Genomic DNA, 22,016 nt, shown 5'->3' with positions numbered 1-22,016 from the left:
GTTTTGCCATGCATGCTTGGTGCGCATTTGTGTATTTGTACTCGTCTTTTGATACTCTTGAACTCGCTATGTCCAATTATCAAATCTAAATTACAAATCTAGATATACAATTCCCACTATTTTTATGTACTTAAAAGCATTCCACTCTGCTGATCTCCACAAAAATACTTTTTCCAACACATTCGGCACTGAAATTTAAATGACAAACATTTTTCTTGATTGTTATGCTATTTCCTCTATTTGGATTCCTAACAACCAAATAACCTTTTGTGTTAAGCCTTATTTATGATATTTTACGTATTGGTATCTTATATTCAATATTTAAGACACAAAACATATCGAAATTTCTATATCATTTTAAGTATCGATATAAATCGTTCGATCTGATTGACATTAATACATTTTGGATATTAAAATTGTTTTAAAAAACATGACAGTCTTTGAGCTTATTGAAATGTATTTTGTTTATAAACACACCAAATTATGTTGACACGATAAATAAAGAAAGAATTGTTGCAATGATCGCTACTTAGCGTGTTTTTTACTAATATCCGCTTCATCTTCAAGCTTTTGTTGTTTGAACAATTCAATTAACTTTTCGGTAGCTGTTGTTGGAGCATCAAGTGGCTTGGAAGCTTCACTGCTGGGATATTTTTGACTAAGGGCATCTGGTGACCGCAGCATGAACGGCGTCCAAGGACCTTGAATGGAGGGCACATCGGTATGCCACATTTTGCGAAGGCGCAGGGAACTGGAGCTGCCATTCTGAGTTTTTAATAAGTCAATCCATTTTGAAATTTCGTCTTGAGTACTATTACGACAGCTAAGCCACTCGCGTTCTCCATTTACTGTAACGTGTATAGATTCAGCAAGGACTTGAAAAGAAAACTTTTCCTACTTACAGTATTCTCCCACTAGGACAGGAGTGCGATGACGTCGCGGCTTAACATAGACTACAATTCCGGGATTCTCTTTGGCAAAATCAACTAGATGATTCTCTATAAAATCCCTGAATCGAAATTTAAATATGATTTGTGATCGAAAAAAATAAAACATTCTTACCGCATGCCGCGACTAGACCCATTGTTTTTGCAGAACTTCAGCGTAATCCTCTGCAACTGGCAAACATAGCGACCCAGTCCATTTTGCAAAGGAGCGCGAGGAAATCCTGACTTTAAGAATAAATGGCTGTTGGACATTCTGTAATTTAAGGATTGGACCAGCTGTAAACACACATAATATACTCATAGCACATATTTACATACATATATATGTACATATATACAAGTGTAAGGAAGTGTAGCTGTATGGTGGCGTTGCCATCTTGGTAGAAACGCAACCATCAATTATTACACAATTTCGGTGTTATTTTTATTTGCTTGCACCTGGCACCTGGGAGGACCATTACTTACAGTTTATTATTTATTGAAATAAAGGATTTTTTAAATCTGCTCGGAGACTTTAACAAGCTTTCACCCGATAACGATAACGTTTTATTTTTAATAATTTTTAATAATTTAATTCTACTTCAAATATGTTTGAACGGCTGCCAGTCAGTGTTGTCAACTTTCGACCAAAAACAGCTGTGTTTGACGGGAGAAAACTAAAAAAAAGCTGAATTTAAAAAAAAAATCCAAAAAAAAACTGATGTTTTTTCTTGTTATAAATGTTTTATTTCTACAAAATGTTTAGTATTTTACCTAAATCATCACAATCAATTTCCCTGTCGTACGATCCCATAGTCCCAATCATATCTAGATACTTTTTCGACACTTCATAATTTTGGCAGCATTTGTTTGACCGACGCAAACCGTATCTATAAATATATACATTTCAATATTAGTTTTAAATATACGTTTACCTGAAGCATAAAATTGAGTTAAGCATTTGAATGTTTATTTTATTTCATAATTTGGTTTTTACAAGATTGACTTGGCTGAAAATTCTGAAAACAATGCCATTGCAAAAGTGTTTGTTTGTCATTGTTTCAACCCGAATCCTTCTATGATCATACTTCAATCCAAAACTTTGTAGTATCGTTTTAAATTCGTCGCTATTAAGCCACACTTTGGCGTATATTCCTTTGGATATAAGTTTCTTATTCTAGTTGAACTAATCATATTCAAGTTCAGTTGGTTCCACTCTATTATCGATAAGTTCGCTTATCAAAAATTGAACTATTGAAATTTATTTATTTATTTATCTTAGAGTTAGGACTAATTAAAATTAGTCAGAACTTAATTACTAAAGCATTAGCTGCTTGGGCTTTCTTTCGGTTTAATTCAACTACAATGAACAACTATTATTGTTAGCACGATTTATCACTAAAATATTATAAATTTCTTAGCAAATTAAAAAGCGGAAAAGAGGCTTTTATTTAAAAAAAAAAAATCCAGAATTCCCGCTGCCCGCTGTTTCGAAATTTTTCCCGCAAATGGATTATCAAAAAAGCCAGATTTGACGGGAAAAAAACTGATTTGGCAACACTGCTGCCAGTGGCTCTGTTGAAAATGTTGCAAGGGGGTGTCGCAATGGAAGCATCCAACATACAACAAAAGAGCGCAGTTCATGCAAAAGAGTCCCCAACTTGGAACAAAAGAGTAAAAATCTTGAAAAATAGTACCAACATCAGGTACAAAAGTCAAACATCGAAAAAAAGAGAACGTGCTCCTGCTTCTCACTGTTGCATCATATGGAGCGAAAATACCAGAATGACACAAAAATACCAAAATCTCAGTGGCGCTGTTTGCTAGCAGCTACTAAGCCCATTCTATGTTTGTGTCATCTCTAACATTTGATAACGGCGAAAAAGCGGCACAAAAGAAAATCCAAAGAAAATGCAAGCGTCACTTGTGTGGGTGTGCAACGAGTAAGGGGCGAAGAGCTGGAATCATTGCCACATGCTTATCTGCTAAATCCGATCCAAAAATGACCACAGTAAACAAGCATGAAATGATTATCTGTAAATTAACTAGGGTAATGATTTGTTTTTTATTGGACAGACATTCATCGGTTCCAAATACCATGCTGAAGAAGAGGATGAGGAGGAGGACGACGAAGACGAAGATGAGGAAGAAGATTCATGCTCGAGCACATCATTTAGTTTGCAAGAATGCATAAACGAGTTTCGAGCTCGTCGCATTAGACGTGTATCCACACACAGTCGCGACTGTGAGAATGTCCACACACCTGGTCCAATGGTCGTTCCTGATCCCCAAATAGCCGCTTCGGCTGACGCAGACCTGATTAACCAGAATCGCTGTAATAAGGCCCAAGAACGCAAAGGCAAACCGTGCAAAAATGGTTTCTGCTATTGCTTCACTAGCGACAGTGGAGATTGTGGCTCTATAATTGTTCCAACTAGAACGCGTGACTCGCACGTGCGCCACCAGAAACGCAGCAGGCGATTGGAGAGCCATCATAATCAAAAGGTGCGCGGGCATCCCTTTTTTCTAATGTAAAAAATATTCCAATAATAGAAATATTTTATTTTTCTCTGCTTTATTTGTCAGCTCTCTACTCAACTACCGAAGGACAGATCAAAGAAAGGGGAGAATCAACAAGGTTGTAGAAGTAATCCGGCGGCATTGGCACCCTTAACAGCCGTTAGCCGTTTATGTACGACGGACGAGAATGCTCCACTTATACACATTATTCAAGAGCTTCGTGACAATTGTGTTGTCTCGGAAGTAAGAGTAAATCGTCACAAATTGTCTGAGACAAGTCGCAGATCCAAATCGCAACCGGTTATGACGCCCAAAGTAGGCATAATCCAGCCCAGGATTTACGAGCCTACCGCCCCGCCTTTGTCCAATATCAGCGAGCAGAATGATTCAGCGCCTATAGAAGAGGATCATCATTTGATAGAGGAGGTGGGTACTTCTCTGAAAAGTGGGCGATCGCGTCGCAGTTCCAGTGGTGGTGGCGGCCGCTTGCTTCAAAAGCGACTCTCATCTCAAGGCGAGGTGAGCTTCAAGACACGTGATGCACTTAAACCGCCGCCAAAGCCTCCACGCCGCGTCACACAGAGTCTCGATGGTAAATTCTCTTTATCGTCGTTGACCTCAACGTGTGCTTCGGTGCGGGAAGCTGAGCAAGTGCTCGATGAGTTCCTGAAAAGTCGTGGCATTCAATTACCCAAAAGTTCGTCACCCACTAAAAAGACAAAAAGGAAGTCCTATCCAATGTGTAAGTAATAATTTTACAGTAGAGATGATCAGAAGATAATTACTTGTCTCTATTTTAGCGGCGACGGAGAAACCGAAATGCAAACCAAATGCAGTTGTACCTTCGTGTCCATCGTTGAGCGATATGGAGCGTATAGTGAAATCCAAACGTGGCGTACATTATGCGAAAAACATTCAACAAGCCCTTAGTAGAAAAGAACCTGTAGAGAAAAATATAATCATTGGTTGGGCAGAGCCGAAAATTGAACAAATGCTCAACCATCAGAGCAAAGTTCATCAATCCCAGGCAGAGCCTCAAGTGGCTATTGGCTGGCAATTGCCATCGCAGCCTCAAATTCAACAGATAGAACCGCGAGCGGTGATGCCTAAAGTCTCTCTGGACACTGTAGATGGGGGCGTGTGCGAGAATCTTGACAGGGGCAAGAAGCATACGCCCATTAAATATCCGACAAAAGGAGAACAAGCCAGTCAGAAATTCATTTGGGGTGAGCAGTGGCGCAATTTGTCACCATGGAATGGATCGAAAAAAGGAAAATCATTGGGAAAGAAATCAAAGAACTTCCTCAATCAGTCTAAACAAAAAATTCTTCGATTTGTTTCACCCAAGAAAACCAATCATCAACAAGAAGACCATTCCCAAACCTTGCCTCGACATTGCTCAGTAGGAGTTCAAACTTCCATGCAATCGCGATCCAATCTGGAACTCAATTTGCAATCTCTATCTCCACCCGGTAGCTATCATTCACCTGTGCAGTCAACGCCGTCGGCTAGCTCCGGCAGACAGCAAAATGTAACGGATTTGGAGCCTGAAAGACCGTACTTTGACTTTGAACGTCAAGTCCCTGCTCCACGAATATCGCCAAAGAAATTGTCTCGTTGTAACCGTGCTCGTAAATTAGATTTTAAATCCACGGAACAGCCCACCAGAACCTATCGGTCCTATCAGAAGGAACTTGATCAGGACGTAACCATCACGAAAATTGGTTATTTGCTTAGTAGTATTCGAGAAAAACTGGAAGCAAGCGATGATCGGGCAGTGCAAACATTTCAGGTGAGTGACTGCAGAGTGGGTAGAATACCATACTCTTATCTAGCATAGTCTAGTTCTAGGCCATGAGCGTCTACATGTTTGTACGATAAAATGTTAGCTTCCTATATGATGTATGTTGTCGATTTTGCGGAATGAAAAACATTTCTTCAGAATAATTTTGAGTCAAGTTTATTTGGCTAAACGACCCGAAACACTGCCCCCAATGAGTAGTGATCCGATCCGAGGTAGTGGTTAGGTATAGGCCCAGTTTCACAACAACTGTCGATGCTGGGCAAGGTATAAATGCTATCTACCTGAAGTTGATGCTTACTTTGGGCACAGTTCGAACGCAGCATATAGTCCACAGTGATCCAATCGTGTTGCAATGTAGACGCTGCAGATTCACTCGTATCCAATACTTCAAAATTGAAAGATTTCTGTGAATGCTGCGTCCTAAGCAGCACTTCGATTGGTGATGAGTCAAGTTCGCTATTAAAGTCTCCAGTCAGAATTATGGGCTTAGCTAGGCCCGTAAACGTTTGTAGTTCTTCCAACAGTTTTGTGATCTGAGCACAGCGCACATCCTGTCGCTTTGGATTGTAAAGCAAATGGGTGGTGGCCACAATGAACTCTTTCGGCTCTTCCTCTGGTTGTTTTTGATTGTCTTTCAGCCGAAACTTTGTCAATAGGGCTACATTTTCCCGATTCAAAAGCGTTACACGGTCATCATAGAGTTCCACACACCGCTGTTCGACTAGATTGAACTTAAGTGAGTCGTATATAATGGCGCATCCATCGGTTCGATGTCCCGTTTTTTTCTTGTATACATATTCTAATCGCTTGCCATTGCTCCGACTTTGAAGGCCCTGTACGAACAGGGGCAAGTGATCATACTGCATTTCCTGCAGACAAAGTATGTCAGGATTCAGCTTTGTTATTTCACGTTGAAGGTTTTCGAAACGACGACGCCAGGTTAGCCACTCCTGTTTAATCTTTAAATAAAGATTTATATGCTCCAGCAGCAAGTCCTGGGCCAGAATGTTGTACGAAACAAGCTTGAAGCTGGGGGCGCGTTGACGAGAAATATCTGAACTGGACAACGTCACCCATTTTCTTTTAAAATCGTATCGCGGCTCCATTTGCTTTTTGCTACGGTTGCTGCTGCACCGCTTGATTAGTGATCGAAAGTGTGTGAAGGATAATTGAATATTTACTGAGCGGATTAGAGTTTGGTACATCTCACCAGTCAAGAGGTAATGGATAAATTGATGCCAAAAAGTGGTCTAAAATTATACGTAAATAAGCTGTGTAGGAAATGATTGTCTTTAAGAGCATAGTGATGGTATCAATAATTTATCGATTAACGATAGTCAATGTCACAAAGCGCGCTAAGTTTTATTTTGGTTTGAATTTGGCGTTAACGAGTTCCTATTATATAAATTGACAAATCTCATCGAAGAATAGACATTGTAAAGAAGCCAAGAACTTGTCATTATAAATCCATACGGGCGCAGAATGGGGCAAAAGTATTTGTACACCCTTGCAAAGTTTGGTCAGAAGTGTGCAACGCAGAGAAGAAAGCACCTCTGACCATATCAAGCATATGTATATATTCTTTATCAGGACGACGATACGGGTTCATATAGCAATGTCTGTCCGTCCGTCCGTCTGGATCAATGAGAACTCCTATTGGATTACCCTCCTATTATTTTCTGAGCTATTGTCGTGAAATTGAATATTTAATATTTATAAACCCATATATCATATAGCTCCCATAGGAACAATCTGCCGGAAAAAGTTACTTTTGTCAATAACTTTGTTACTTTTCAAGCAATTGTCATAAAAATGTATAATTCTTAGTTTAACATAGATATAAATTTGATCAAGATCGGGTGACTATATCAAATAGCTTCCATAGGAACAGTCGGTGGAAAACAGTGACTTTGATCACCGTTCCTTCGGAAACATTAGACTTTTTAGATAAAACGTTTTTCCACTTTGACGGCTTTACGTAGAGAAACCATAAACTTTCAAGGGTATTAAAACTTTGACACGGTTGAAGTAAGTCCTGGCCCTCTGGGTTTTTTTTTTTCCTTAAATACAATTTAAATGCTGTTAGAATCGGATCGCGCATTTCCTCTAAAATACAAATTTTCCATACTTTGAAAAAAATTTGTATAATAAAAATGGTAAAATTTCATATTATCTACATATGTGAATTTAGTATGAAAGGCGTTTCACCAAAAATGCAGTCGACAATTGCTTTTTTATTGTAATTTTTATCCGCAGCAGGACAGAATTTCTTACGTAAAATTTGTCTTAGATTACGAAATCTGAAGCGAATGGACAGAATTGGAAGTGGAAGTGTCAATAAAAGGCTTTAAAGCGCAGTCTAGAGAAATTATTTTTAAAATTACATTTTTCATAATTACATTCACGAAATTATACTTTTTTTGGTGAATATTTGTGGATTTTTGCATCACTTATTTTAAAACTTTGAACTTATAAGAGATTTGTAAAATGGTTGTATGCAAGCCTGTAGAAAGATACAAAAATTATACTGTATGATTTCGTACATTTCTGCTTTCATTTCTACCTTTGACCAACATAAAAATATTCTTTTTGCAATGAAAAACAGCAAATTTAGTGGGCTTTCCATTTGACATTTTTTTGAAACTTACAGGATTGCACGCGATTCAATCCTTTGAAACGTCATGAAAACGTTACTTTTGATTGCCTGGATGGACCACATCGTTCAGTTATCAGTACATCCGACGAGGGTGCATTACAAACGCATCAGCATGTAGAACAACTTCACAACAGCGAGCCGATATACTCAGAGATTGAAGAAGACTGTCTGCGTATCAGAGGCAGTCCTCAGTATGAGGTTAGAACGGCAGCTTTTTTGCCGGAGATCACACCAGTTTCCACACCCTGCGTAGGTGTCAGCACTCTAGCTGTAAATGAAAGAAAAGCCACAACTGTTCCAGTACCCCCTCCAATCGACCCCGATGTAATTTATGCCAAAGTGAAGAAACCTTGCAAGATGCAAGTGAAAACACAGCCGGTGGCATTGGGAAAATTTCTACATGAATCTCTCAAGAACGGCAGCTTCTTCCAATTTAGTCCTCTACCAATGGAGCCAAGTTCTAGCTTTGACGTTCTCACTGAAGCAACTGAAAGTAGAAGAACCCCATCAACTGTTCATCAGTCGCTAAACAACATTAGCGAACAGCACTCGCCCCCCAAGAAAAATCGTAGCCTCTCTAAGTCCGAGCTATCGCTGCAGAGGAGCGAGATCTTCCTTGATAATTTGTGCCGCAGTGAAATTGTGCTCGACAGGGAGGAGAGTACGCGTCTGGAGAAGGTGCCAAATGTGAGTATATTTAGTCCTAAAAGAATAAGAACAATCTAATTTGATGAATTTATGTAGAACTGTCTGCGACAAATTGATAAAAGTACGAGCGCTGATGTCGTGTCCTATGACTTGCCTCATGAAAGTGGAGCCGGCCTATATGAAGAGTTCGAAATGGTGGATGCCAGTGCTGGTGGAACATCGTTTGCCACAACAACGGTCTACGGCTCGTGTCAAATTGAGCCACTGTCCCCGCCGTCGGAGAATCAGAGCACACCGAAAAAGAAGCCAGATTCACGATTTACAACTAAGGTAGAGATTTTTGTTGATTCCCATTAGCATTCAGGACTTTTTGGTTTCTTTATCGCTTTCGCTTCCACATACATGCATACATACTTATATATACATATATATTCTTAATCATATTTTGCAACTATCGCACTGTACTCGCTTTTCCATCTTTCAAATACAAACTGTGCTCTTAACTCAATTTGAGTAAAATTTAATTTGATTTTCAGCCCACGCGCTCACTCAGCGTAGATATAAATGATGGTCCCTCAACGCCAGTGCGCCCGTTTGGTCTTAATCTCAGCCAGAGCTGCCCAACCTCACCTCACCAGCCGCCTTCTGCTAGTCTGGATGAGTTTATCGACACGCTGCCTTCACGCACCGAGAGTCAATTGTTATCAGTAAGCGCCATGGCCCGATATCGCCTGCTGAAGGATGCTGTGCGACGCTCTTACCGCAGGGGTAAGAGTTTAATTCTTGCTAAAACCCATAGTCTCAATCAGTCGCATGATCAGTCCAATCAGACAGAGGGCGAGCTGGATGGGAGCACAACTTATGCCAGCTTTCAGCTCGACTCCCTGCTGAATAATTCTCTCAGCACGAACGAGCAGCTGGCGGCAGCAGTGAGCATTTGCCGGCAAATGCCTGACTTGGAAATTTCTGCCGAAATGGTGGAAGCCGAGCGCTTGCTGCTCTTCTCAACGTTACGACAGAAATCGTTGACTGATGCTACCCGTTCCCAGATTCAATCTCAGGACGGCCGTAAGGCTCAATGCTTTCTCATAGATGGCATGCAGTTGCCAGTTAGAGCTGATGCCAGCCAAGATATGTTCTTTAATTATTATTTTATCAGCACATTTGAGTGTGAGGGACGTATTTGCTCCACTCAGTCGGTGGAGTGTCAGAGTGGTATGGCTGTTTTTCGTGATTGTGGATTGGAGTTTTATAGTTCTGACCAGGCGGACACACTGGAGTTGCGGTGTCAGATCTTTATGCTGCGACTACGCAAGGTATCCACACTAGCTTTGGAGCCGACTAAGACAATGGTGAGTTGGAGTTTCAAATTGCATTTTTTCCCAGCGCTGACCAGCTCCCAACTCCTACCTTTTGTAGAAACAGCGTGACAGCACCAGCTTGAGTAGCTCATCCAGCTGTTCGACGTCTAGAGAACAAATTGTGTCTCGCTTTCGCTTGCATGCGTCCTTCTCTTTGCGTCCTAGCCAACTTGCTCCCTTCGATCTGGTGGCCAGTGAAACGAAATCTAGCGACGAGATGTGTCTCCGCAGCTTCCGTTCCTGGTCCTTGCCCTTAACATCTCACACAAAATCCACTAACCTTGAACCGTACATAACTTTGACTGGACGTGTGGAGGTCCGCCTGCCCAAGGTCCAATACGCTGCCTATCTTAATGTCCAGGATTCAAAGACTAAACATCATTGGAATCGCCACTGGTGCACGCTGGAAGGTGTGCAGCTGAGTGTTTGGCGGCAGGAGAATAATCTAAGCGATGAGCCACCACTTATCAATCTGCAACTGGACACCAATCGGCGATCGACAGTGGATCCTGTCCCTAGAGAGCTGTGTGCCCGAGCTCGGACTTTTATGCTAAATTGTAGAATATCTAACGGAGAGTCTATGGAAGTTTTTTTTGCTGCGGACACTCAGGCGGAGTTAACCGACTGGCTGAAGCATTTAAATGAGACTTTAGCATTTTCCAAAAAGTGGCTCAGTGGTGGGGAAGCCTAATTTTGGTCTCAGATGTTCACAGTCCAAAATTTATATTTATTTTGTAAGAATTGTTATTATTATTGTTATTATAAGAATGAAAACTGGCCAAGTTGGAGTAGTTGAATATGTTGAATATCTGGGCCAAATGTTGTAATTTTATTTTTGGCGCAGTTTCATCACTATAATTATGATTGGGCCAGGTATATAAATTCATATAATGTTGAAAATTTTATCATTCCATTCTGCATTAATTCCAGATATCGTTCATTTTGTGGGCTGTAGTACAAGTTACAATAACAACAGTTTATTACATACATAATTTACATGGATTGTTAGATAATAGATATATTATATATATAAGGTTATCTCATATGATACATAGCTCTTTGATATAATAAGTACATAAATGTGTTTAATAGTCCAGTAATAAGTTTGACTCTGTGCTATGGTTTAGGTTTACATATATGGTCACGCCCCTCCTCACAAATGTGCCTTTGGTGTTTGTGTATTAAACTATATGTAGTCAAATTCTAGTTAATTAAGCAGATTTTTGTAACTCCATTTTTGTTTTCGGTTTTATGATTGCTCATTAAAGTGCAAGAACATAAGAGATTTGAGGTTATGTTTGTTGTGGTATTTTCTTTTGTCCAAGCAAAATTTATACACTTAAATTGTATAACTTTTAACATTTACTATTAATGAATAAGTAATATTGGTATCTTCCATTCAAAAGCCAGGCTATTTGGCTGTATTCTATTTATATACGGGGGGTGGGAGAGGGATATGCAGGCGTGGTGGATTTTCTGAAATGTTTACCATTTAACTTCAGGCCAAAATGTATTTCCAAACACGGTTCGTCTGGTGATTTGTGCCGATTTCTGTCACATACAAGGCTGATCCGTTGATGCTCACAGCCATAGAATGCGGATTTGTGAATTCACCCCAATGCCCAATGATAGCTTCGGAGCGTGGATCGATTGTGAAGCCTCGCACTGGCAACATTGAGGTGGGTCCATTCACAGCGAAGACAATGTCGCCATAGCTGCTTACACCAAAGACACGCCCCAAATCGGGCTCCTGAATGGTAGCAGCCGGCTGTCCCTCGCCATGGGACGACTTCAGGCCAGCCTTGGGGCACACCACTCTCATATTTTCACGATCTGCGATGCAAAGTAGGTCCAAATCTTCCAGTAAGGTAATGGCATGCGGCACTTGCAAGGACATGAACTCAGGAGGCTGGGGAATGGTACGCAGCAGCTTGCCGGCTGCGTTGAACTTTAAGATGCGACTGTTGCAGTAGCCGTCGGCAATGAAGAACTCTCCCGTCTTGGCCACCGCAATGGAAGTTGGCTTGCACAAGTGCTTCACGGATGAGCCGGGCCGGAAGCGCTTGCCAATGGTTAACAGGGGCTTCGATTCAAAGGGCTTGAACTGCGATTAGAAACAAGGCATTAGGATTCGATTAAACTCAGGGCGCTCCCAGCTCTGGGCAATTACCTTGAAGGCCTGATGCATTGCGACATCGGTGATCCAGTAGTTGCCATGTCCATCAATGGTCATGCCGTGCGGCATATAGAACATTTTGGAGCCCCAACCCGACTTAATGGATCCCGTTTTGGAATCCAAGACATAAATGGTCTTCTCTTTGATCGGACCGTATTCAATCAAATAGTAGATGTTGCTCTCGTTGAAGGTGCTGAACGTTGAACGAAAGAAATGCAAAGAAATTTGACACTTGTTACTCCCGTTTTTGGGGTGGGGGAACAGACAGCTGTTGACCTACTTAACATCCCAGTAGCGGTCGGCGCGATGAAAAATGACTGGATTGCCCATGGGATCCACCGAAACAGCTGTGACCTGGCCAAAGCTGTGCTGCTCTGTGGGCCAATTCTCAACCAGCACCGGAGTGGGCACACTAGCAGGTGCAATTGGGACATTATCGTAACTCCGCTGACTCTGCAAGGCCGATTCATCTCTAGCCAAGGACGATTCGTGGGCCTATCAATATATTATTTTTGTGGGTACCAATTGGCAAACGGGAGGGTTTCTTCAATTTCTTACCACCTCAAGGCCCTTCTCCTGCATACGTCGTTTGATGAGCTCCCGAACCTGATCGAAGAATCGTTCATTTAGTTTGATGGCAGCATCTGGCAGGTGGTTGCCACTGCCACTGGAGGACGACGCGAGTCCGAGGCACAGAACTGCCAGCACTACCGACTGAAATACTATATTCCACATGATGCGAATTCGTTGAATTGCGTTTACTGGATGATTTTCTCTGGTTTTATTCTTCAGGCGACTTTGCCCACAGCCAACATCTGTTGGCGTGTCTATATGTTGAGCTGGCAATGGCAATAGCTTAACTGGCTTTGGACCCTATACATACACGCAAAGGCAAACACACTCACACAAACTATCTGACTCCTACGCTTTCGATTTGATTTTCGCTTTCATTGCCGACGCCTGCGCCGGGATACATGGGCTACAGTGGGCCCGAAAAGTAATAGAGGTGAAAATGAAAGTTTCGTAAAATTGTCGTTTCGGCTGTTTGTTTTATCCTTGTCAGATCTCTCACTAAATCGTACAAGTCTTAATGCAAACGAGTTTTTTGTGTTTTTCATTTTTATCAATCGACTGGAGGGCATACATTTTGGGCTCACTGTGGGCTAGCAACACTTTGCTCGCCATATTATTGATTTTTCAATTCTCCGCTACGATGGGCTCGGCACACATTTTATTTTCAAAGAAATGTTATTGTTGTTATTGTAATTATTCCTTTAATTTATTAACAATAGCCAATCGATGAGGGAAACAGAATAGGAATCAATTGCGATTAGGATTACAATCAATTTGTGCGGATGAGAGTATGTGTGTTTAGAGGCCACTCTGGAAATGGAAGCATACTTTTCGCCGTCAGTGTTTTGACGTCACAGGACCCGGCAAGCTCTCTCTACTGCTATTGCTATGGCCCCCAATCCCAATTGGGCTGTGTCCAAATATAGCCTGTATCCGTCATAGAGCAGTAGGCATTGTAATAGCGTCCCGGCGACCTGCACGATAGGGGCTATTGCCAATGATTTGTTGTCACTTTTATGGGCCATTTCACTCCACTCACCGGCAATACGAGAATTGCGGACACTTGCATCGGAAGAGACTCTGGAACTCTTCCTTGCACACCTCATTCCACCAGCAGGTGCGCTCTGTGGTGTACCCATGGACACTCTGGTCCGAGAAGCTGCGCTTGGTCAGGTGGGCCGCACATCCGCCAGCCAGAACAATGCCAATAAGAAGCAACAGCCGCAGAGTTGCCTGCAATTGCACAATATTTACATTCATAACAAACGAGCGGCCCAATCCACTATAAACTGTTGGCCGATTCACCTCGCGCATTGTACCCAGTGTCGTCCTTCTTCCTATTTGGGGACTGCTCTTCTTGTTTTTATTCTTTAATTAAACTCGTGCTTCACTGTACTTCTCGTACGGCATGTCCTGCTGTAAATGAGTCGAACGCCTCTGCCTGGGCATCGTCATCGGCAGCCTTGCATAAGTTGGTCGGTCGGTCGGCTTTCACTTGCACTCAAATAGCGGGAGTTTTGGGGGTGGGGCAGTGCTGAGGATGGTAGGCGGAAGTACCCTTTGCCCTATAAAACACAGGGTGTCGCGTGTTTTTTGTCCATCATGTACATACATATGTATGTACGTGTGTCAAAATGCACTCCTACAACTCGTCAATGCCCGTTTGAATACGTCACATCTATGTATATATTTTTATCTGATCAAATAGAATCTAGACGCGCGCGACGTGACTCAGCAGCAGATGCTTAAAATAATTTAAAAACTCATTTATTTTGATGCTTAAATTATGTATGTATGTACATATGTATGCATACATACGTATAAATGTGTGTATCAAAATATTCTACAGGTAGAAAAATACAAATATTTGTCAATTAAAACAAAAATATAAAAACACATCAGTTTAGTTTGTATATATATGTATACATACATACGTATGTACATGCATAGAACTAAAAATATATTTACATATAAAATCAAACGAGTTGAATTTAAAATTTTGCATTCGTATTTTTTATATCCTTGTGAAATGGGTATATTCAATTGGGTCCTAAACGGACAACACTTATTGTTAGAATAGTCACTGATACTCAACCTATCATCAGATAAATTATAAACAAACTGTATATTGAACGGAATATTAGAAGATTGAAAAAAAAACACCGAAAACAATTGCAGTCCTCGGTTGATAAGTTGAATAAGTTGAATGTTTGACAACTATGTATATTCCGTACTGATAATAATAATAGAACATTTGAACAAAGTGAATAAATTGAAGTTTAAAATAAAACAAAAATGTAATTTTTTTTACATTTTACTTATTTATACTAAGGGTACTCCTATGTCCACCACTAGCATCAAGTGGTGGCGATCGACCAAAGGAAAGGATGAAGACATTGCTAAGGGTTAGCAAAGTAAGTTAAGCTTGTTTCCTAGTAAGTAGGGATTTCACCAGTAAGCTGTACTAGGGGGAACTGATGGGATGGGTTCAGCATTCAGGCTTCTATAAGCTGGAGTCATTGTATATCTCCAGGGCCGTCGAGAAGATATCAGGGCCCGGTGGTAGTAAGCTAAGCTATTTTATATAGCTGCCATAGGAACAACCAGTGATTTTCCACTATTAATATTTCCCAAGGGACAAGGACATGTAGCAGAAGAGACAGCAAAAAATCTTAGAAATGTAAGGGGTAAATAATTCCCACAAAGGAAATGTCTATACAATAGAGATGTTAGTCGTTTGACAATATAATGTCAGGATAGTAGTAACTGGCCGTCTTACTTGTGTTGAATATACCCTTTTTAGAGTTCAAGAATACGGGGTATACAAGATTTTGCAAAATTTTTATGTACATACATATGTTTATTGGAAAAAGAATTTCTGGAAGACTTGGAAAAACATTTTGCAAAATTTATTTTTTTTCAAGGGTGGATTTAGAAACAATTGTTTAGCTATTCATATATGTATATATTCTGATATATTCACATGTATCGAGGTTTTACCCAAACATGGCCACAGGTAGAGACATCTTTAAGATATCAAGGCAGTTTTGCCGATCTAGTCTAGAGAATGTTATAGAATATTCCATAGGTCAGCGTCATACCCGGCTTCTGCGTTTTCCGACAAACCCAAACAAATAGAGCCAAAATAACAAAATATGCAGAAATGTATGTACATATGTATGTATGTATGTATGGTTTGTATGTACATATATATACATACATATACATATATATCTATATAATTGTCTATACATGTATGTGTAACAAAGTCAAAATGTATGACGCCTGGCTAAAATTAGACGGCGAATAAATTTTCATATTTTTAGCGCTACAGATGTAAACATTTCTTATTGAGAACGATGTTTATGGTATATAACCCAGTGGGCAGGCAAGTTTTTCCAACAAAACCATTTGGAACACGAATAGAGAAAGACGTGTGCGTGTGGAGACCAGCTGAATTAGGATAAACCAAAGGTACGAGACGAAGGATTAACAAGGCTCGGTTATAGTGTGAAATTTACTGGTTTTCAATTGGCTCTGTGTTTACGTAGATGTCTGTAGTGCCTCTAATGTTCCGCGACTGGTGGGATGAACTCGATTTCCCAATGCGCACATCACGCCTCTTGGATCAGCACTTTGGCCAGGGATTGCGGCGAGATGATCTGATGTCCTCCGTTTGGAATTCTCGTCCCACTGTTCTGCGATCCGGCTACCTGCGACCCTGGCAAAAGAACAGCCTTCAAAAGCAGGAATCTGGCTCCACCTTGAACATTGACAGTGAGAAATTCGAGGTTATCCTAGATGTGCAGCAATTCTCACCAAACGAGATCACCGTCAAGGTCGCTGACAAATGTGTGATTGTCGAAGGCAAACACGAGGAAAAACAGGACGAGCATGGCTTTGTGTCGCGTCAGTTTTCGCGGCGCTATCAGTTGCCCAGTGAGTTATTCCTGAATGAACAAGAGAGAGTGGATTGTCAATTCTTTTCTTTGCTCCCTTTAGGCGACGTCAACCCAGACACTGTCACATCTTCCTTGTCCTCGGATGGTCTTCTGACCATAACCGCGCCGATGAAGCAACTGCCGCCTCCATCGACTGAACGCCTAGTGCAAATCACACAGACTGGTCCCTCTTCCAAGGAGGACAATGCCAAGAAAGTGGAGACATCCACAGCCTAAGCCCTACTCAATATAGAAACTTATTATTTTTATACTCACAAGTAAAACTAGTTAACTATATAAATTAAATATACTTTACAACATTTATTACACATTTTTTGTTTTTTTAAATGTAATTTAATTTTGCAAAGATAATTTAATAATGTAGACTACTATTCTTTCTTCAGCAGTAAGATATTTTCTAGTGTTACATCATGTTTCTGAAGTTCTGCATTGATAAAGCAATTTATCTTATCAATCATGTCAGGCTTCAGTTCATCTTTGTAGCCATTCACCTTGCCACGACGAACAAATCTAACGAAAATACAGACGGTTGTAGTCTTATCATTATGACTAGGTACACACGTATTTATGTAGAGTGATGATCTTACTTGTGATCTTCTTTCCCAGCATTCGGATGGTTAACAATCTTTCGTTCCCACAGGTGGTTGGTGGTTGGATTGTCTATGAGAGATAATACATTCATTAAAAGGGTACATATTACAGTTCGCCCAACTGACTTTTCATTTGTTCGAATGATAAATGCTTTAGAAGGCGTTCCATGTGCTCATGTGTTATAGGTTTATTTAGGAATTCAGCGACATTCTCGATCACGCCACGTAGATTGTCCTTCATATTCTCAAAACTAGTATAGTAAATCCACGGCCTATGCCTTATCCGATAAAACTCGGCGAAATGGGCAATGGGGGTTTCCTCAACTAATCTTTTCCGCAGTATTTCGTTCTCAAAAAATTGATCCATTGTTTGGCCATAATAAAAACCCCATGACAGTCCATGGTAATAGCTAGAGACCAATGCATCCAACGGATTTCTGGAGACATAAACCACTTTCGCCTTCTTCTGCCAAAGCTGAGCCGGCAACAAGGCCAAGGGAAGATGAGTTTTAATTAGACGAGGTGAGCTAAGATCCTCTAATGTCTGAATAGCTCCATCTGCATCTCCGTATGTATAGAAACCAAATCTGAAATATATGTTAATTTTACATTTTTCCCCTAAAAGTGGTTAATTTCTCCGAATACGTACTCCATGAATGGACTGCGTATCTCTTGATCTGTGGCCAAGGCGGTCTCAAAGTCACAATCGTTCATGAGTAGCCACAGCAACTCTTGCATCCAGGTAGTGCCACACTTTGGATAAGTTACAATCCAAACATCATCATCTCTTACTTTCAAATCATGAACTTTGTCTAAAAAATCCTTGGAATCTTTCTTAAAATACAATTCACGCTTGCTCCAGTCCTTGTCGATCAAGTTTATGGGATAGCTTTTGGGTATTACCAGTTCGCGTTCCATTGCATATAATTACTGAGAGTTTGATTCAAACTTTTTCACACAAGAAAAACGAAGTAAGTTGTCGCAACGACTTCGGCACACCATTCACCCACTATGTCAAATTTACAAAACCGAATAAAATAATTAATTTTGTTTTCACCTGCTGTTTAGCTCCCTCGCTTCCTCTTACAAGCACTTTAGTTTTTTTACTAAACTTGGTACCTTTTAAGATATACACACAATACGACTATTTACTAAAAATGGCATACAAACACACTGATAATTAAAACAAAATAATTGGAGATAACACGACTTATTACAGAATTGTGATACAATAACAGACCTTTTGTTCATTCTCGACACTTCTGATAGCAGCGTTCGTTCGTGATCTCTTTGGCCTGCCTCTCTTAAATAGAAAAGAAGCTTTTATTGGGCGGACAATCATCATAATACCCTGCACTCCCATGGTGAGAATGAGTGGTCTATAAACCTTAGGTCTCGAAGATTCGGAGTATTGTCTAACAAAGCACATTGTACCTACTGACTGCACAACATTCATCCGTACATTCAAATTTTTGAAAATTGAAATTGGTCAAATGTTTGTAACGCAGAGGAGGAGACGCTTCCGACCTTATAAAACATATATATTCTTGTTCTATTCTATAGAGTGACCTCGATAGAACTCGGCAAATGTGTCCATGATAAAATGAAAAGAGATGACTGTCATTAAACTATTCGAACTGCTATCATGAGGCTGGATATCAAAACTTGGTCTCGATTTCAAAACTTTCATTTTGCAAAAAGATCACACTGCTTTGAATTAGTTCTAAAAACAATATCCAAATAATATTGTATGATTTTTTTTTAATTAGTCTGAATTCTATTTATAAAACGAAATACTTTTTGAATTTCTATTGTACGAAGAAATGTTGTCCTGACTGTATATGAACAATAAGATGAGATGAGTTCATATAGACCCTCTCCTCCCCTCTGGATCAGCTGTACTACTGAAATTCCATAGGTCTTTACATACTGCAGGCATTGTATATTAGACTCAAGCGTATCGGAACACTATGTTGTTAAGCTTTTACAGGTGCGATTGGTCAATACATCAATGATATATATATGTATATACATATATCTCCCATAGAGATGATCGAATTTCCAAATTTGGCAGTAAAATTGTTTACTTTGGAAGTAATAATAATGTATTCCTAGGCTTTGTAACTTTTGGACCTATTCACAACATAAATAAAAACTCAGTTCAAATATTATTTGCAATTTATCCTAAACATTTGAGTGGTTTACATTTTTCAGGATGTCTTCTAAAGGTAGGGAAAAAGGACGAAGTCATTCTGTCTTTCTCTTAAATGAATTACTAAAGGTCAAAATTGATTACTGACAATGCTTCAAAAAAGTCGAGTCAGAATCACAAATTGAATTTTGAGTCTTCTCACATCTTTTCTAAAGCACACACTTAACATTAAATTAAGTGCAATTAATTGAAAACTTTGTCTTGGCTGATCATGCAACAACTTGAGTTTTCCAATGTTGTATTCGCAATACTTGTCATAGATTTTGCTTGTTACTACACTTGAAGAAATTCCTCTTTGAGAATTTGTGAGTTCTTTTTATTCGTTAGTAAGTTGATAGTTGGTTGTTTGTTAGTATTGAGTTGAGTCTCTTCTGAAAATTCGCATATTGTATGCCGACTTGTTTAATTCTCCAGGTTTTCTAAAGGGTAGCGGTAGAGTAGGTGTAGAAGCTCTCTTTATTTTCATGAAATATAGAAAGAGATTGCGTTACGTCTCGTGTGGGACTGCTTATCAGGTGCATTGTCCCCAATTCGATTTCTAAAGAGAGTCAGCTTTCGCTCTCTTAGTTAGAAGATAGTTGTGGAGCTGATAAAAAGTCTGATTGTATGCAATGCGCACTCGGGTGAAGCCATGCTCTTTATTTATTTATTAAGTATTTAAATATACATACATACATATATCACTATGGGCTTACTGCTACTTGGTTCAACAATAACATTAAAACAGCAAAAAAACAATTTAAAAATTACTTGCTATTGTATTTGCTGTAATTGGCAAAGTCATCTATATGCAATTTGTAGTCCCTCAAATTGACGTCCGACCATAAATCGAACTCGCCGATTAAGTCGGCGGTGAGCTCATCCTTGTGACTGCCCACAACGCCGCGACGAACAAACCTGTGTGAGATAACTCTGATTGTATTTGAATTGTGAGAATCTTGAGCAGCGCTTACCTAAATTCCTCGACCTCACGGCCAGTAGCCGCCTTCATGCTCTCGAATTCCTTGACATGGTTGCAGGCAGGATTGTCGCGCATACTCTCGAACGACAAATGCTCTGTCAGATGTTGCACTTGCCTGGGACTGATGTTGCGTTTCAGGAATCTGGCCACCTCTGTGATAACCTCACCCAAATTTTCCTTCATCTGCTCATAGCTAGTGAAGAAGACGTGGGCCTCGTGCCGCAATTGCCAAAAGTCCAGGATGTGGGGCCAACAGGGCGTAAAGTTCACATAACCATCGATAAAGGAGTGCATGAAGTCCGCCTTGGTACCCTGATAGCCAACCATGCCGCGCCAGTGATGGAAATACGATATGGCTGCGTCCTTGGGATTGCGATAGACATAGATGATTTTGGGTTTCTTGCTCCAGATCTGATGTGGGAGCAGCCAGGCGGGCAAATGCGATTTGATCAGACGTGGGGAGCTCAAGGCATCGGCCGCTTCAATGGTGTCATGGGGCACATTTTGGACGACGCCGTTGAACTCGAGGAAAGGCGAACGCAATGTAAGATCCACCTCTTTGGCCGTTTTAAAGTCACAGTCATTTATCAGCAGCCAGGCTAACTCCTGCATCCAAGTTGTGCCACATTTTGGCAAGGTAACAATCCACACATCGTCCTCACGCACCTCAAAATTGTAAACCCGATCCAGCACCGGCTGAAAGGTATCGGCCAGGCGACAGAAACGTTGCTCCCAATTCCCAACGACTGTAAGATTCGGCTGTTGGGCGGCATAAATCGAGGAGTAGCCACCGGTAATGGCTAACTTATCGATCTGGTCAAAGGGAACGCTCTTGGCAAAGAAACTCGACTGTGGCATCGTATCGACTCGAATCGAACTGAACCGATCTCGCTGACTGACGCAAATGTATTGAGCCGAGCTTGAACATTCGCAAGCGATCGGACCAGAATTTCTCTCACCGTTCGATATGAGTGATGTGAATGTGAGTGGAGTGGCAATAATATGAAGATTAAACTATAACTCACGATGTCGTCTCGAGCGATTTTTCATTATATAATTAGGCATTGGGCCTGTGTATTGGTATGAGCAGAGTTTTGTTTATGGTCGTAACCAGACCCGTTTCTGGTCATCTCTTGCTGTGCTGTAAGACTTTCTTTGTCGGATCTCAAAAGAAAGTTTTAGGTGCTGGGCTGGGTTTCTGTGTACCTTTTGACAAGTCAATTTTGAATCAGGTGAAATTATGTCGCCACAACTCGAGCTTCAAATTGTTTAAGCAAGTCATTTGGATGCATTAACAATGGGCATGGAATGTTCCCATTAAATGGCTTGAGTGACTGGAATATTGATGAGTAAATACACATATTTTGATTCTTTGACAATCAGATTTAGTTTGTATATGAATCGATTAACTTAAAACTTTAACCTTGACCGAAAAAAGAAACAGAAAAATTTCACTTTCGAAACTTTGTTTTTGTTTTTTTTTTTTGTAGATAATTTTTATTTTTATTGATTTTTTTTGTTTGTATTATTTGTTTTCTTCTCTTCTTTTCTTTGTTTTTTTTTTTTTTTATTTTGTTTTTCTTTTACAATAAATTTGACTAAATCTTAACATTTAGAATCCTTAACC

The 22,016-nt window shown here is 40.3% G+C and overlaps 7 protein-coding genes across 9 annotated transcripts; 2 read left to right on the top strand and 5 right to left on the bottom strand.

The window, feature by feature from the left end:
• Nucleotides 1–439: 439 nt before the first annotated feature.
• LOC6652433 (39S ribosomal protein L43, mitochondrial) lies at nucleotides 440–1,576 on the bottom strand. 2 transcript variants are annotated; one of them, XM_023181020.2, is made up of 4 exons: nucleotides 1,413–1,576; nucleotides 1,063–1,200; nucleotides 903–1,009; nucleotides 440–848 (listed from the first exon to the last, which is right to left on the bottom strand). In XM_023181020.2, the coding sequence occupies exons 2-4, from the start codon at nucleotides 1,197–1,199 to the stop codon at nucleotides 526–528; spliced, it is 567 nt and encodes a 188-aa protein (XP_023036788.1). In that variant the 5' UTR covers nucleotide 1,200; nucleotides 1,413–1,576; the 3' UTR covers nucleotides 440–525. The 2 variants fall into 2 exon arrangements, with proteins under 2 accessions (XP_023036788.1, XP_002074616.1); XM_002074580.4 differs by lacking the exon at nucleotides 1,413–1,576 and having other exon boundaries at nucleotides 1,063–1,255.
• Nucleotides 1,577–2,813: 1,237 nt separating this feature from the next.
• Nucleotides 2,814–11,200, top strand: LOC6652434. Of its 2 annotated transcripts, XR_006953914.1 has the most exons (9): nucleotides 2,814–2,937; nucleotides 3,003–3,431; nucleotides 3,513–4,188; nucleotides 4,247–5,238; nucleotides 7,901–8,593; nucleotides 8,651–8,884; nucleotides 9,091–9,906; nucleotides 9,974–10,788; nucleotides 10,846–11,200. XR_006953914.1 is itself a non-coding variant. In XM_002074581.3 (8 exons), exons 1-8 carry the CDS (start codon nucleotides 2,929–2,931, stop codon nucleotides 10,604–10,606), a joined length of 4,482 nt encoding a protein of 1,493 aa, XP_002074617.1. In that variant the 5' UTR covers nucleotides 2,814–2,928; the 3' UTR covers nucleotides 10,607–11,200. The 2 variants fall into 2 exon arrangements, 1 of the variants encoding a protein (XP_002074617.1); XM_002074581.3 differs by having other exon boundaries at nucleotides 9,974–11,200.
• On the bottom strand, nucleotides 5,391–6,553 carry LOC26529999 (protein angel). Its single transcript, XM_015176517.3, has 2 exons — nucleotides 6,461–6,553; nucleotides 5,391–6,386 (listed from the first exon to the last, which is right to left on the bottom strand). The coding sequence occupies exon 2, from the start codon at nucleotides 6,354–6,356 to the stop codon at nucleotides 5,415–5,417; it is 942 nt and encodes a 313-aa protein (XP_015032003.1). The 5' UTR covers nucleotides 6,357–6,386; nucleotides 6,461–6,553; the 3' UTR covers nucleotides 5,391–5,414.
• On the bottom strand, nucleotides 10,856–12,983 carry LOC6652435 (peptidyl-alpha-hydroxyglycine alpha-amidating lyase 2). The gene is made up of 4 exons (XM_002074582.4): nucleotides 12,650–12,983; nucleotides 12,372–12,586; nucleotides 12,086–12,284; nucleotides 10,856–12,019 (listed from the first exon to the last, which is right to left on the bottom strand). Exons 1-4 carry the CDS (start codon nucleotides 12,824–12,826, stop codon nucleotides 11,414–11,416), a joined length of 1,197 nt encoding a protein of 398 aa, XP_002074618.1. The 5' UTR covers nucleotides 12,827–12,983; the 3' UTR covers nucleotides 10,856–11,413.
• Nucleotides 12,984–13,348: 365 nt separating this feature from the next.
• Nucleotides 13,349–18,312, bottom strand: LOC6652438 (sulfotransferase 1E1). Its single transcript, XM_002074585.4, has 8 exons — nucleotides 17,866–18,312; nucleotides 17,343–17,803; nucleotides 17,214–17,286; nucleotides 16,996–17,136; nucleotides 15,002–15,063; nucleotides 13,970–14,040; nucleotides 13,704–13,897; nucleotides 13,349–13,638 (listed from the first exon to the last, which is right to left on the bottom strand). The coding sequence occupies exons 1-8, from the start codon at nucleotides 18,132–18,134 to the stop codon at nucleotides 13,551–13,553; spliced, it is 1,359 nt and encodes a 452-aa protein (XP_002074621.2). The 5' UTR covers nucleotides 18,135–18,312; the 3' UTR covers nucleotides 13,349–13,550.
• Nucleotides 16,061–16,934, top strand: LOC6652437 (protein lethal(2)essential for life). Its single transcript, XM_002074584.4, has 3 exons — nucleotides 16,061–16,138; nucleotides 16,216–16,603; nucleotides 16,667–16,934. Exons 2-3 carry the CDS (start codon nucleotides 16,216–16,218, stop codon nucleotides 16,840–16,842), a joined length of 564 nt encoding a protein of 187 aa, XP_002074620.1. The 5' UTR covers nucleotides 16,061–16,138; the 3' UTR covers nucleotides 16,843–16,934.
• A 1,751-nt stretch (nucleotides 18,313–20,063) lies between the features above and the next one.
• LOC6652256 (sulfotransferase 1 family member D1) lies at nucleotides 20,064–21,281 on the bottom strand. Its single transcript, XM_002074586.4, has 2 exons — nucleotides 20,382–21,281; nucleotides 20,064–20,325 (listed from the first exon to the last, which is right to left on the bottom strand). Exons 1-2 carry the CDS (start codon nucleotides 21,245–21,247, stop codon nucleotides 20,175–20,177), a joined length of 1,017 nt encoding a protein of 338 aa, XP_002074622.1. The 5' UTR covers nucleotides 21,248–21,281; the 3' UTR covers nucleotides 20,064–20,174.
• Between the last annotated feature and the right edge of the window lie 735 nt (nucleotides 21,282–22,016).

This window comes from Drosophila willistoni (assembly GCF_018902025.1).
Source record: "Drosophila willistoni isolate 14030-0811.24 chromosome 2L unlocalized genomic scaffold, UCI_dwil_1.1 Seg168, whole genome shotgun sequence".
In the NCBI taxonomy this organism is placed as follows: Eukaryota; Metazoa; Arthropoda; class Insecta; order Diptera; family Drosophilidae; genus Drosophila; species Drosophila willistoni.
The sequence above is the reverse complement of the archived record's forward strand: the minus strand, read 5'-3'. Positions and strand labels throughout refer to the sequence as shown.